The sequence below is a fragment of the Nycticebus coucang genome, chromosome 2 (genome assembly GCF_027406575.1).
Source record: "Nycticebus coucang isolate mNycCou1 chromosome 2, mNycCou1.pri, whole genome shotgun sequence".
In the NCBI taxonomy this organism is placed as follows: Eukaryota; Metazoa; Chordata; class Mammalia; order Primates; family Lorisidae; genus Nycticebus; species Nycticebus coucang.
This window is the reverse complement of record NC_069781.1, coordinates 81014952-81028425: the sequence shown is the minus strand read 5'-3', so window position 1 is coordinate 81028425 and position 13474 is coordinate 81014952. Positions and strand designations below refer to the sequence as shown.

The 13474-nt window shown below is 48.1% G+C and overlaps 2 protein-coding genes across 2 annotated transcripts in view; one reads left to right on the top strand and one right to left on the bottom strand.

The window, feature by feature from the left end:
• The window catches only part of LOC128597355 (uncharacterized), a 63543-nt gene extending 57696 nt beyond the window's left edge, over positions 1–5847 (bottom strand). Inside the window, exon 1 of the mRNA XM_053607685.1 lies at positions 5737–5847. Within this exon, the coding sequence (XP_053463660.1) occupies positions 5737–5835 (99 nt within the window). The 5' untranslated portion in view covers positions 5836–5847. The remainder of the gene's footprint in view (positions 1–5736) is intronic.
• Positions 2334–13474, top strand: part of KLF9 (KLF transcription factor 9) — a 31205-nt gene continuing 20064 nt past the window's right edge. Inside the window, exon 1 of the mRNA XM_053574862.1 lies at positions 2334–7292. Coding sequence (XP_053430837.1) covers positions 6788–7292 — 505 coding nt within the window. The 5' untranslated portion in view covers positions 2334–6787. The remainder of the gene's footprint in view (positions 7293–13474) is intronic.

Genomic DNA, 13474 nt, shown 5'->3' with positions numbered 1-13474 from the left:
ACTTGGGAGGGGGTAGGCTGGGGAGGTGGAAGAGCCAGTACTGGTCCAGAACCTGGGCGTGGGGGGAAAGGATGTCCATCTCCCATAATTACACACATCTCGACCCGATCCCCAGACACCGGGTAGGGGGGTGGGACAAGGGCACGGAGGCACAAGTGAAGGGGGACTTGGGAGTGGCGGCGGGGAAACGAATTGGGTGGGAGTATACTGCGGCGCGGGGGTGCACGGCTGGCGCGGGCCGCGGGGTAGCTGCTGCCCGGCGCCTGCCCGCGCGGGGTTATGCGAGGTAACCGCGAGCGGGAGGAGGAGGAAGGCGGCGGGGGCCGCGGGCCGGGGTGTCTGGCACTCGCTGGACAAAGAGATGATGAAACGTGAGCGCTATATTTACCAAGGGGGTGGAGACCGGGCGGGCGGGGGGGAGTAAAAAGGACAAACTGTTCCACAACAACCACAGGAAACAGCCCATCTGACTCACCGGGAGGGCCGCACCGACCCCCTCGAGGGCTTAGCCCGGAGGCCGGCGCAGGGCTGGAGAGCGTGGGGGCTCCAAGGACAGGACCGAACCTGGGCGCTAAGCTGGGAATGGGTTGGTCTATAAATAAAGGCACATTCAATCCAAGCGTGCGTGTGCGCGGCTCTTCTGGGGTAGGGGAGAGAGTGGAAGGGCAGGAATGTTTCCTAACCCCGTGACCGGGGCATCGCAGGAGAGATTTGCCTGCAAACTCGGAGAACACAATTCCTGCAAAGTCATCTCCTCCAGCACAGTTCGGCCGGCCCGCCCCGCCCCAACCGGAGACAGCAGCACCCGCCTCCCCCACTCCCTCCCAACCCCGGTGCCCTGCTCTCAGCTCAGAGTTGGGGTGCGGTGCGGTGCGGACTATGTTTAGAAGCTGATGTCATCTCTACACCCTACTCCGCAGTGTTCCCAGGGGGACCGCAGGGCAGGTTTTCCTCTTACTCGCGGGAGTGGGGGGATGGAAGGTGGCCTGTCCTCTCCCCCAACACACACCCTACACCCATTTACCCGGGAGATTAAAAAAAAAAAATGCAACACCGCTAGAGTTATGAAACAGGGTGGAGGGGACCGAACGCGCACGCTGAGGGCGCAAACTCAGGGCTGGGGCAGCGTGGGGCTAACCGGCCCCCGCCCACTGCCACCCATTCCCGCCCTCTCCGCCTCCCGCCTGGAGCAGGGGCTAATTTCAAGGTTAGCTCACGTGGGCGCGGGCGCCCGGAGCTCCTTGCACGAGTTTGGGGCGGGTCCCTCATCCCCCAATCTAGGGCAGTTTGTTCAACTGCAGTAAAGGGAGCTGGATGTTCCAGCAGGGAAAGGATTTCTGAGAACTGGGACTGTCCTCAGATGAACTCGCCTCCTCAGGCTGCTGCTGCGGCGGCGGCCGCCTGCGGAAGACTTTTTAAAAGGGCGATGCCAGGCCCGAGCGCGCGGCCCGCAAGTGGCTGACTCGCCCGCCACTCGGCGGCCGCAGCCGAGCGCCCGCCCCCGAGCGCTGGTGATTCACCCAGCGCCGCGCCGGGCTGCTCCAAGCGCGGGGGGCTACGAGCTAAACTTATCCTCCTGCATATGCATGAACGGGTGGCCTTTCTGCTCTGCTAAGGAGAGGGCTGGAGTTTTGCGAAAGGCTGCTAAGTGGGGCGGGAGCAAAGTAGGGCGTCGGGCAAGTTTTCGCTCTTTTCTGGGCTCCCCTCTCCTCCAGCCCTATGGGTGTTAACTGCCATTATGGCCACGGGCGTCCCACCAGCTCAGTCTTTAAACCTGATTGGATTTCAAATCCAAGAACAACGCCATTGTTGAAAGCCAGATCCCTTTAGCCCTGCTTCTCCCTCAAGCTTTCCACCTTCCCTAATTCCCGTGCTTTCATTAAAATCAACACGGATCTCCCCCACTCCACCCCACCCCGCATATGTCCCTGTGCCTACATGGGGTAGCTGAACCGAAGGGCCTGGGCCCTGAAAGGGAGAGGGCTGGATCCAGCCCAGAGCGAGGTCTGACACGTGATCTCCTACCCCCAGCGGGCCATCTGTTCTCCTCCTTCCTTCCCGCTAGGAGGCTGGCAGTTCTGCCCGGCATGGTCCACGCCTCCCAGCAGGAAAGAGTGAGAAAAGCTAGAATTGGCAGAACCCAATAGCTACAGTGTGTGATTTTAGCCTGAACTTCCCTAGGGCTTGGGTAGTGACGACGCACAGCAATCTGTATGTTAACTTGAGCGCCAGGTGATCAGCTACACCCGGCAAGGTGGGGCCTTGGGCTCAGGTCAGAGAAGTATCTTCAGGGGAGGAGCCTAGAAATCTGCATTCTCCAAGAAGTACCGTATTTCGGGCTAGGGTGGAAAATTTACCTGGGAAAAAGAATAGATTCTTTTAACCTCCAGGCCACTTGAAGGAAGAAAAAGCAAGACCGTGAAATGAAAGAAGAAGAGATTTGGAACAAATTTTTATTTGTGCCTGCTATCTCATTAAACGTTTGGTTTAAGGTATTCTGACCTTCAGTGCCATAAACAGCAGTGTTCGTGGATGCACAGCAGATGAGGTGGTATTTTAAAAACCTAAGTCTTGCCCCAGTTTTTTATGTAGGGTTTTTTGGTTTTGGTTTTTTTGAAATCCCTTTAGAGTTTGGAGGAGACTATAGACATATGTTCATCTAATCCCACCGATTTACAGATAAGGAAATGCTCTCAGAGGTTGCCTGAGGTCGCACAGCTCCTCGCAGATCCAGAGGTCTGGTCCCCACCCTGGCCTACAACTCCCTGAGAAACAGCTCACTGTAGGCACTCCCTCTCATTAGAGGTGACCCCCCCATAACACAGTAAGTAGTTAGAACACACAGAAAACAAGGTTTGTACGTTCTGACTACAGGCCCATAAGCCACTGTTTTGAGAACTTGCATTATAAAGTGAAGGCTTAGGCAGAATTTAAAAAGGAGAACATATAAACTGGAAGTTGGAGTCTAAATTTTCATTGCTCCTTACATATTCAAAATGTGTATTTACAAAGACTAACTTGGGGAAACTAGACATCTTATATTTATGTGGCATACACACTTTGGTGGTAAATTATTTATTTTAATTAGGAATGATTCATATTAATTTTGGCTAATTTATTTTGCCATATTTTAATTGAGACAACCACATGCTGGCAAACAGCAAGAGCTGGTGTTAATCATAAAACTATTCTAACACACATCCCAACACAGCAAGAAAATTTCATTGTTGAAAATACAAGAAAAAAATCCTGATGCAGAAATTATTATTTGTTGCAATATATCTTATATATATATACACACACATTTATTTGTATTTTAACACATAGGCCTCATGGAGGACAGACTTTTTTCATTTCTGTGTTTCTCCATACCTTGCTCATTGCCAGGAACATAAAATACCTGGAGAATGAATGCATAGAAAAGGAGGAAAAGGAAAAGCATCGTACCACTTTTGACTGCCTGGGTTTTAAAGATATTCTAAATCAACTCAGCAGGAGTCATGTTTGTAAAATGTGTAAGAGAAATTTATGTGGATGTAATCTCAGTTTTCTCTTGTTACTTTCTTTTGTAACTCTGAAATGAGTGAATTGGAAGAGTTCAGAGTTTATGTCTAGTCTAAACAAAATTAAATTAAAGGTTAGCCGGAGGCAATGGCTCACACCTGTAATCCTAGCACTCTGGGAGGCCAAGGAGGATGGATTGCTTGGGCTCATGACTTCAAGACCAGCCTGAGCAAGAACGAGACCCCATCTCTACTAAAAAAAAAAATAGCCAGGCATTGTGTCAAGTGCCTGTAGTCCCAGCTACTCAGGAGGCTGAGGCAGGAGGATCACTTGAGTCCAGGAGTTTGAGGTAGCTATAAGATATGATGTGATGGGACTCTACCCAGGGTGACAGAGTGAGACTCTGTCTCAAAAAATAAAGAAAAAAAAAAAAGAAAGTAAAGAAATTAAAGGGAGAAAAATGGCAAGTAGTAAAGGAGGAAAAATTTGTATTTTTAAAGAAAAACCTAAGGTGATTGATATTTTCAAATTCAAGGATTATGTAATGTTAAAGGGAAAATATGAACTTTTCTTCTTTTCTGGAATAATCTGATGTTAACCCCAAGGCTATCTATAGATGCCCGGGCCTAAGTAGTCCGTTTTGTCTTGCAATATGTAAGTCTGAGAGGTTGTATAGGCCATGATCATAGGGATCCTGGAGAAATCCCACTAGTATTTGTTCTGGGCCTTAAAGAGGTAAGCAAAGGTATAATTTCTAAGTGATCATATATCCTAGGGGACAGAATTTGTCCCAGAAAAATCAGGAAGTAGGCAAACTCCCCTGGGCTTCAGTGAATTCTTTTCTAAAATTAAGGGGATTAAAATGCAAGAACTCCAGGACTGGCTTCACTTTTACATGCTATGATATGTTTACCTTACAAGGTTGGGGTAAGGATGCTTGCAGGGTGCTAAGTACAGGACCTGGCACAGAGTAAGCCCTTCACAAAAGAGGGCAGAGATAATGATGCTGATGGCGATGATACTCTTTGTTGACCAGCATCACCTTTCTATACCTCTTCCCTATGCAGTCACCTACTGCAGTATCTTCCCTATACTACTTTAAAGATAAAGCCAACATAAACTATCCTAGACTTAAAATCAGGAGAGTTAATTTGGGTCCCTTCCCTTGGAAAATAGGAACCTGGGGTAACCTTCCCTTAAAGGTTAACAGCCAGTGGGAGTCAGGGTTCGCTATCACTGAATCACACAGAAGGAGGTATCTCTCACACTCAGGAAAGTGAATGTATTTTTAATTAATCGTGCTGACAGTATGCTTCCTGCAAGAGACACTAGCCCTACATTCTTTTCTCAGCTATCAAGATGGAAAACAACCCCATCAGTTCATTCAGGAGAGGCAAAGTGAGTTAATTAGACTCCAAGATCCATACTAATTGTTGATCAAGTAATGCCATAATATTCAATGGTTAAGAATCTCTGGCTGGTTCCAGTTCTTAAGAATCTGTTTAGCACAGTTCATATTTCACAAAACCAAAGGTCTCCATTGTTGTAAAGCACAAAGAGCTAGAAATCAAGAGACTTATGGTTTCTATTGGGTTGTCACTACCTACCTAATAATAAAGTAGGGGCTCTGGAAAGAAAATGAGCTAAGGAAGGGTTTTTTCGAAAGTTATACAAATGAATGGTTTTTGTTCCCCATGTATGCAAAGGTGGTTAAAATAGCTTCAAAAAAAATTAAAGTAATTTACCAGGGAAGTAGAAGAATTAAGAGGTATGACAAACGCAAAGATGGAATGTTTCCATGTAAGAATGGGGACAGTAAAAAGACTGTGCTTTAAAACCAGAACTTTTGTTAGCTCTGCATTTGTACGATTAATTGGTCATAGTTAATATCGTAGATGGGAGAGTTTTTAAACACCTACCCCCAAAGTATGCTGCATGCTAAAACAACAACAGCAACAAAACTAATTGACACTTTCTCATTTGTGGTGTTTTTTTGACAACTTTTCCTGACATATTAAGAGTTTTTAAAAGATTATAAATTCACACTGCATTTATTCATCATCCCTGTCCTTCCATCCATCCATATCTCAAGTTTACCTCCATCAACACAAAATACAAAGATGTATGTGTCCAGTTTCACTACGGCTCCCTGCGTTTACAAGTGCCGAGAGCTTGCTTTCGGAACGCGCTTCTGATTGGCCGAGCTGATGCCAGTGACATCAACCAACTTACTTTTGATTGGAAGGCTGGTTGCTGGGACTGTAGCGTTTGCAGGAAGTCACTTAACTGTTTGCAAGCTGGAAAACCCAAGCTGAAGTTCCTTTTTGCCATAGGAAGGAGCGCAACTGACTAGAAAAGACGTGTCCTAACGCTCCTGGAGCTGGGGCGTGAGCCGGGAGGCCTGGGCCGGCTGCCGGACCGAGAGGCACTCCCGGGAAAGAGAGCTGTCCCTTCCCTGCCTCCCGGCTGTTACCCTTTTAACTGTCAGCGTTCTAGGCTGTAGGGGTAGCACGAGGCAGCGAAACGGAACAGTCGGATTGGCCGCGCGCCTCAGTTCTAGACGCACCTCTCCACGGAAGGGCCGTTCTGACTGGCAGGGGGAGAAAGTAAACAGAGTTGAATCACCCTCCCCACTGGCCAATTGGAGGGGGTTTGGTTTGTGACGTGATGGGATTCTGCGAAATTGTTACTGAGCAAGAGAATGCCGGAACGGTGCGGACCGGCAGGAGCTGGGGCTCTGGAGCCGTCCGTGGACTCCGGAAAAAGTGTCTCTTAGACCCGGCGCCCCGCGCGGTCCTTGCCACCCACGTCGGAGTGGTGGGGTGAACGTCCTAGGGCTTCGGCTCGACGGAGAGAGACGACAGAGGGCGTGTACCTCTCTTGCAGTTTCCTCTCCCAGCGCCTCGGGGGCGTTTTCAGTCGAATAAACTTGCGACCGCCACGTGTGGCATCTTTCCAAGGAAGACGGCTCGGAGGGGCCCGGCCCGTCCGTCGAGGAATCGCGGCCCGTGCCGGGCAGGGGCTGCGGCGAGAGGCGGCGGTGCGGCGGAGCCCGGGGCGGTGGATGCTGCGTGCGGAGGCGCTGCCGGTTACGTAAAGATGAGGGGCTGAGGTTGCCTCGGCGCTCCCGCGAGTAGGAAGCGCCCCGCGCCCCCGCCCCCTTGGCCGCCGCGCCGTGCCGCGCCGCGCCGCGCTTGTCGTCCGAGGCCGGGGCAGGGCTAGCCGAACCTCCGCAGCCACCGCCAAGTTTGGCCGCGCCGCCGGGGCTGCTGTCGCCCGCACCATGTCCGCGGCCGCCTACATGGACTTCGTGGCTGCCCAGTGTCTGGTTTCCATTTCTAACCGCGCTGCAGTGCCGGAGCATGGGGGCGCTCCGGACGCCGAACGGCTGCGACTACCTGAGCGCGAGGTGACCAAGGAGCACGGTGACCCAGGGGACACCTGGAAGGATTACTGCACGCTGGTCACCATCGCCAAGAGCTTGTTGGACCTGAACAAGTACCGACCCATCCAGACCCCCTCGGTGTGCAGCGACAGTCTGGAGAGTCCAGATGAGGATATGGGATCCGACAGCGACGTGACCACCGAATCTGGGTCGAGTCCTTCCCACAGCCCGGAGGAGAGACAGGATCCTGGCAGCGCGCCCAGCCCGCTCTCCCTCCTCCACCCTGGAGTGGCTGCGAAGGGGAAACACGCCTCCGAAAAGAGGCACAAGTGCCCCTACAGTGGCTGTGGGAAAGTCTATGGAAAATCCTCCCATCTTAAAGCCCATTACAGAGTGCATACAGGTTAGCGGCGTCGCCCTCTCCCCGGAGCTCTGGGTTTAGTTAACCTTTGGCCGGTCAGTGTTCCTGGGCGTTAGGACACCGAGCTGGGCCGAAAGGGTGCAAACATCTTGGATGAGATGCTTTTTAACTCTTTAAATAATTTAACTCTGCGGAGGCGGAAAGCTCACTCTCCTTAATCGTACCCAGCCTCTGGGAGCCGTGGGGAGCTTGAAAGTGGCGAGCAGAGCGAGAGCGGTGCGCTGTTTCGCGGGCAGCGGTGCCCGCCCCTCCCCTGTCCCGCCCCGCCCCCGGGACTCCGGCACCCGGCGGCGGTGGGGCCTCCCCACCTGGGAAGACGCTGGCAGGGGGAGTCAGATGGCGTATCTTTTATTCAATCCCCTTGTCAGGTTGCAGAGAGGTGGCCGAAACCTAGGGAGGAAGCGGCGCACTTTACTTCGAGCCTTTTAGGGATGACTAAGGACTCATTTAGCTGGATGCCTGCTAGTTTTCAAAAGGGCTTGCCAAGGTGGTTTTAAATTTGGCCAAGAGTCCCCTGAGAGGTTTAAAATAACACTGCTTCAAGCAACAGAGCAGTTTGACCAAGTAATGGTGGGCAACCTCACGACTAGTTAGCCTTCCCAAAGAGGGAGATTTCGGAGCTGATTTTTTTTTTCTTTTCTTTTCTTTCTTTTTTTTTTTGTCCAAGTGACTCTAGTCGCACTCTCCACCCCTGTATCAGGCGGGTAGCAGGGAGGTGTGGTCCTTGCTGGAGGTCAAGGCTCGGTAATGAGGGTTGGGCGGTTCTGGAGGCCTAGGGGAAGAGTCCCAATGTATGTGGCCAGAAAGATAACTGCGGTATAAAATGGGCTTTGGAGGCTCCCAGGGACCTTGGTCAGTCAATTCTGTTTTGTTTAACATGCACAAGTAAAAGTTGGAGAGCATTCACATAGGAACATGCTGTCTAACCATCTTTGGAATGGTTCTTTTAGAAATGCTATCCAGATAAGGTAGGTGGGGGCTTGGTCCTCACAGATAACCTTTTTCTCTCTGTCTTTTGCCACTATGTTCAAGAGGGTGTTGCTGGAATTAATTGGAAAAGTATTATAGTTTTTTTGGTATAATACTTTTGATACTTTTAAGATGAAGCCCCGGGCCTGTGGTTTTAAAATGATAACTTGATTGGGAGTTTTTTCTTTTACTTTGCTTTTTAAGGGAAAGGCCACGTAACTGCCTCTCCTATTTATTTCCTTTGGAAACTGGTGCTTGTGGAGATGGCTGCTGGCACTGGAATAAAACCATTTCCTCTGAATTAATGCAAAATCAGATTCTGTTTGGAGTCCTCATCTAGGTTACCACAAAACAGCACATTTTAAAGTTTATATCCATGAGGTTGTTGAAAGGCGTGTGCCTACATTGGAGGATGTGACCTTTACCAGGGCTCTGGGGGTGAAGTAGGGGTGTATTAACCAGAGGGTGTTACTCACCAACAGCTGTTGGGCGGGCCGGCTGTGTCAGCCATGTTCCCGGAGTTCAGTTGTTCCCATCGACACCCACTGCCACCTTGAGCAAAGGCATTTTCTCCTTCAGGGAGCTGCCGTGTTGTGCAGCTGGGGAGGCCCACAGTGCCTGTATGAGCCACCTGAGTCTGTGGGACTCAGGAATGGGATTTCCAGCATTCTGGGCCATTCAGCTTAGTGATTTCTGAGGCATTTATAGAAATGGCTGCTTACGTGTGCGTGCATGCGTGCAGCTCTTCAGTTCTCCATAAGGCAAGTCATTCGGCTCAGCTGTTTCAGGAGAACCTTTTACACAGTCAGGAGTGGAAAATGAAGTGAGATGTTCATCCAGTTTTAAATATTACAGTCTTTTAAACAAGTGATACGGTGATTGCAGGTGTGTCTGTGTGGTGAGAGGAGTTCTCTCTGTACTTCTAGTGCACGGTTGAACAAAAACCTCAGCTTCTGTTAATATCCTCAGAAGCACAGTCCTGCTAGAGGAGGTATGTGTTAAGGAGGCTCTAAGGGAGTTTATCAGAGATCTCATGTGTTTAGAAGTTTCAGATATAACTTCAAGTTAGATTCGCTTTGGGGTGGGGTAAGGAGCTTCTTGATTTTCTTTCTTTCTGCCAATGTTAAATCCAGAAAGTGGACTGAGATCGAATGTGGAATGTTTGCATTCTGTGAAGATTTTAAGAGCTAAAATCGCTGCCACACCCCCTTGCTCAGCTCTACTCAACATTCCCTCAAATCCCTGCTGCGTGCTTAACTTCCTAATAGAGCCTCATGGCAGCTGCCACTTGGATAAACTACTTCTAAACCAGCTTTAGAAGTTGAATCATTGACAGAAATTTTCATTAAATTCAGTACAGCTACTTTTGTAGTGTCCCAAAAGAAGAAACACAGTGGAGGCCCATTGAGCTAGGTTCTGATTTGTCCCCTTGCCACCTAGTTTGAGACTCAAAAGCGAGTTACTTTAATTCAGAGTTTGCAAACTAGAGGCCTGGGGCTGAATTTGCTTTGCAAATTTGTTTGGCTTGGCCAACACAGGGTTTATAAAAATTTAATTAGTTAACCAACATCTAAAAATCAGTCAATTATGGCATGAATCCAGATTTCTGGCTTCTCTGGAAAAATCAAAAGATCTGGCAATACTGTGCCTGAATCCCCGCCTAGCAACAATTGGCTTGAACAGATCATTCGTTAGATGGAGAAGTGACCCTTATTTTACTCACTTAAGTGGTCTCTGTTGGCATTTAAGTTTTCAACCTCTACTTTGCTTGAGCCTCTTTTTCTTAATTCATAAGAGAGGGATACAGATCTTCAACTCAGCTTCTGGTGCAAAGATAACATATATCAATCGGATTCCACATACAGTATGCCTCTGAGAAATGATAGATTCTAAGTTTGCGTGTAATATATGAGGTGTCTTTAAAATAAAAAAATCTAGGATAAACTTATTTTTAAGCAGTATGTTAGTTTACATTTTCTAATAATATGTTCAATTTGTTTCTCTTAAGCTCTAGATCAGATCTTTTAGGTGATGCAACTCTAAAGTTTAAGTTGTAGATCGATCATTAATCTGCAGGGAAAAAAGGTACAACAAATATATTTTTTCTGGTTTCCAAACTTTTTGGACATTTGATGGTGTATATATTATACTACTTCAGGTTAACAATTAAACCTATTAGTGTGCTTCACGTGAAAATATATTGGGCATATTATTTGAAAATGTAATTAAAATTTAAGATATTTATCCTGGCACAGCATGGTGGCCCATGCCTGTAATCCCAGCACTTTGGGAGGCCAGGAGTTTGAGATCAGTCTGGCAACATAACGAGACCTCTTCTCACAAAAAAAATTTGTTTTGATTAGGCAGGCATAGTGGTACATACCTGTAGGAGGCCAAGGCAAGTGCGTTCCTACTGGAGCCCAGGAGTTTGAGGCTGCAGTGAGCTATGGTAATACCAACAACTGCACTCTAACCTAGGCAACAAAGCAAGACCCTGACTCAAAAAAAAAAAAGAAAGTATCCTACATCTCCTGACTTTGTGGACGCCGTGCATGTGTAGTACAGGCAGATTTGGTGCGGTGGGGTGGTCAGAACAGACTGAATCTGTATCACCCAGATGATGGAAACCTTCAGCCTTGTTTTCTGCCAGGTGCCATCTTTCTCTCTTTTTGGAGGGGCTTAAGTCAGTTGTCCTCAAGTGGTGACAATGGGATTGAGCTTGACAGAAACTGGCTATAGGATTCTGAAAATCAGAAAGCCCTAAATCCCAACCATCACATCCCAGTCCTGTAGAAAAATTTAAACACTAATAGTTTTTGTGTTTTTTTTTAATTTACAGAACAAAAGGAAGCTCCTGGAAAATCCGGAGCTACAGAAACCCCAAGTGGTTGCTTCTGCTTTCCTTATCCTCTTTGAATATTTCCTTGGGGTACTTATATATCTGGTGGCAGGAATCTGTACAGCTGCTGCAATGGAAGGCGGCCTCAACATGGGCAGTGATGTTTTTGACCTCTTTAGGAATGTCTGTCACTGGCCAGGTCTAACTCAAGGCAGAATATTTTGCTTAAACAGGTGTCAGGTTGCCCTATGCCTCTTGCACTCTTCTCTCTTAATTACCATAAAAGGTTTTAGAGTCAACTATCTGATTTGAAAACAGTCTTGTGTCATCAGAGGTGTGAGAGGGACACGTTATCTGGGAGGCAAGGCTTCAGGGACGGAGCAAGGCTTCGGCTGCAGGCCCTGGCCTAGACTAAGGGGCTTTAGCTCTTTGGGCAGCCCATTAAGGACACCTCTCTTCTTGAGTGGAACAGAAGCCCTGTGCCTTGGTCCTGAAGGACACATTCTCTCTGCCCAATCTTTGCAGAGGGCTCTCGAAAGTGATATGGAATGATAGTTCATAACCTGGCGGGCTTCATGCAAGATATGTCTACAACTTGCACAGGTAACTTTTCCACCATGTTCTCATTATTTCTCCCTTAAGGAGTCTTGAGACATTTTTAAAATCATTGTCTTCCCAGGGCATTTTAATAACACAGATGTACCATAGAGCTGTTTATGGAGTATACCCCTTTAGAAGGCCACAAACCATTGTAAGAGCTAAGACTGTTTCCCCCCACTAACGAATTTTTGCCCCTTTGGGGGTGATATTACCCACCCCACCCCAACACCTGTGAGAATGTTTGGAAATGCCCTCAAATATCCTGTTAAGGAAAAATAACAATCTATATCCTAGAAGAGAGCCAATGGGGCTGTATCCGTGTGGTTTCTGGCTGGAGAGGATGGGTTTCTAAGGGCTGTAAGGATTTCTGGGTTTCAGATAAGAGGCTAAAACATTGCTTGAATCCATGAAAGGATGGCCCAGACAGCTCCCGACCCCGGCTTACGGCTGAAATCTCACTCTGGGGCTGGCAGCTGTAAGGACCCTATGGTTTGTGTTCCTAGTCCTGGGGTAGGAAAGACCAGGTGCTGTTCTCCCTCATTCCCCCTTGCTCTTCATCCTCCTCAATCTATCTGCCCCAGCAAAGACAAAATGTGTATGGTGGCCTCAGAGAAGCTGCTGCTGCTGGCAGGGTTATTGTTTCACACAGAAAATACAAGTGGGGTCACATTACATAGTGCACACATTGTTTCTCAAATCTTCCCCCAGTGGTGAGAAGAGTGAGGGGAGGGGTGTATGTGGGGCCCTGGGTGGAGAAGGAAGTACCAAAGGACATCTAGTGCTGTTTGGACGGTGTGACTCCCTGCTACCTCCAGACACAAAGATGTAACCTGGGGGAAATGAATTCTTAGATTCTAAACACAGGGGTCAGGTTTACATTCCTGTCTCAGTTGTTGACGCTTATCCCAAAGACTAGTCATTCCACAACATCTGTGGGAAATTCCCAGCCTGAACTTCCCAGAGAGAAACATCTTATGACACATTGGGAAAGTGGCTGACAATGGTTTTCCTTAATACGTTCATTGAGAAGAAAAGTGGGCGGATGATTTCCCAGTCTTCACTCTTTCAGAAGCCCCTAAAAGAATCTGACATGCTCTGGTTGGGACCCGCTTTCTAGTCCATGGATTTAATTTCTGAATGTTTTATGATCATTAGCATTCTTGATTCTAAGGGGAAAAAAATCAAGCTTTGTCATGTTTGCTAGCCTTGACTTCCAAATCTTCTGGGTTGTTTTTCTTTTCCCTCTCTCTTCTCTTGGCTGTTCTCAGGCTTGGAGAAAAAGCCTGCAGCACTCCAGGCCTCCCTCCTGCTAGAATCCTCCCCCACATCCGACCCTCCCACCTTTTCCTAATGTTTCTCCAGCAAGCCCAGCCCCCACTGAAGAGCGTAAATTAGTGCCTAGTAATTGGTACAAAGGCACTTTCTGTTTCTATGCAACACACGCAAAAAGGAGGGGCAAAAGGAAGAAGAAAAAACACCCCACAGATGGCTAAAAAGGGAAAGAAGTGAGATCCTCTTTCAGTGGTCTTTGAGCAATTTTGGCTCTCTTCGCCCCACTTTTTGTTGGAAGTTAGTCACAGGCCTTAGGTCTAACTCAGAGCTCTTGGTGGCCGCAGTTGTCAGTATCAAAAGAATAGAACTTGGAGGTTGGAAGTGACCTTGAGGGGTTATCACATCCATCATTTTGTCTGTAAAAAAGCATATGTCACTCCCAAAGAAATGGAGATTATTCCATTTAAACATTTTGGGGGACTTA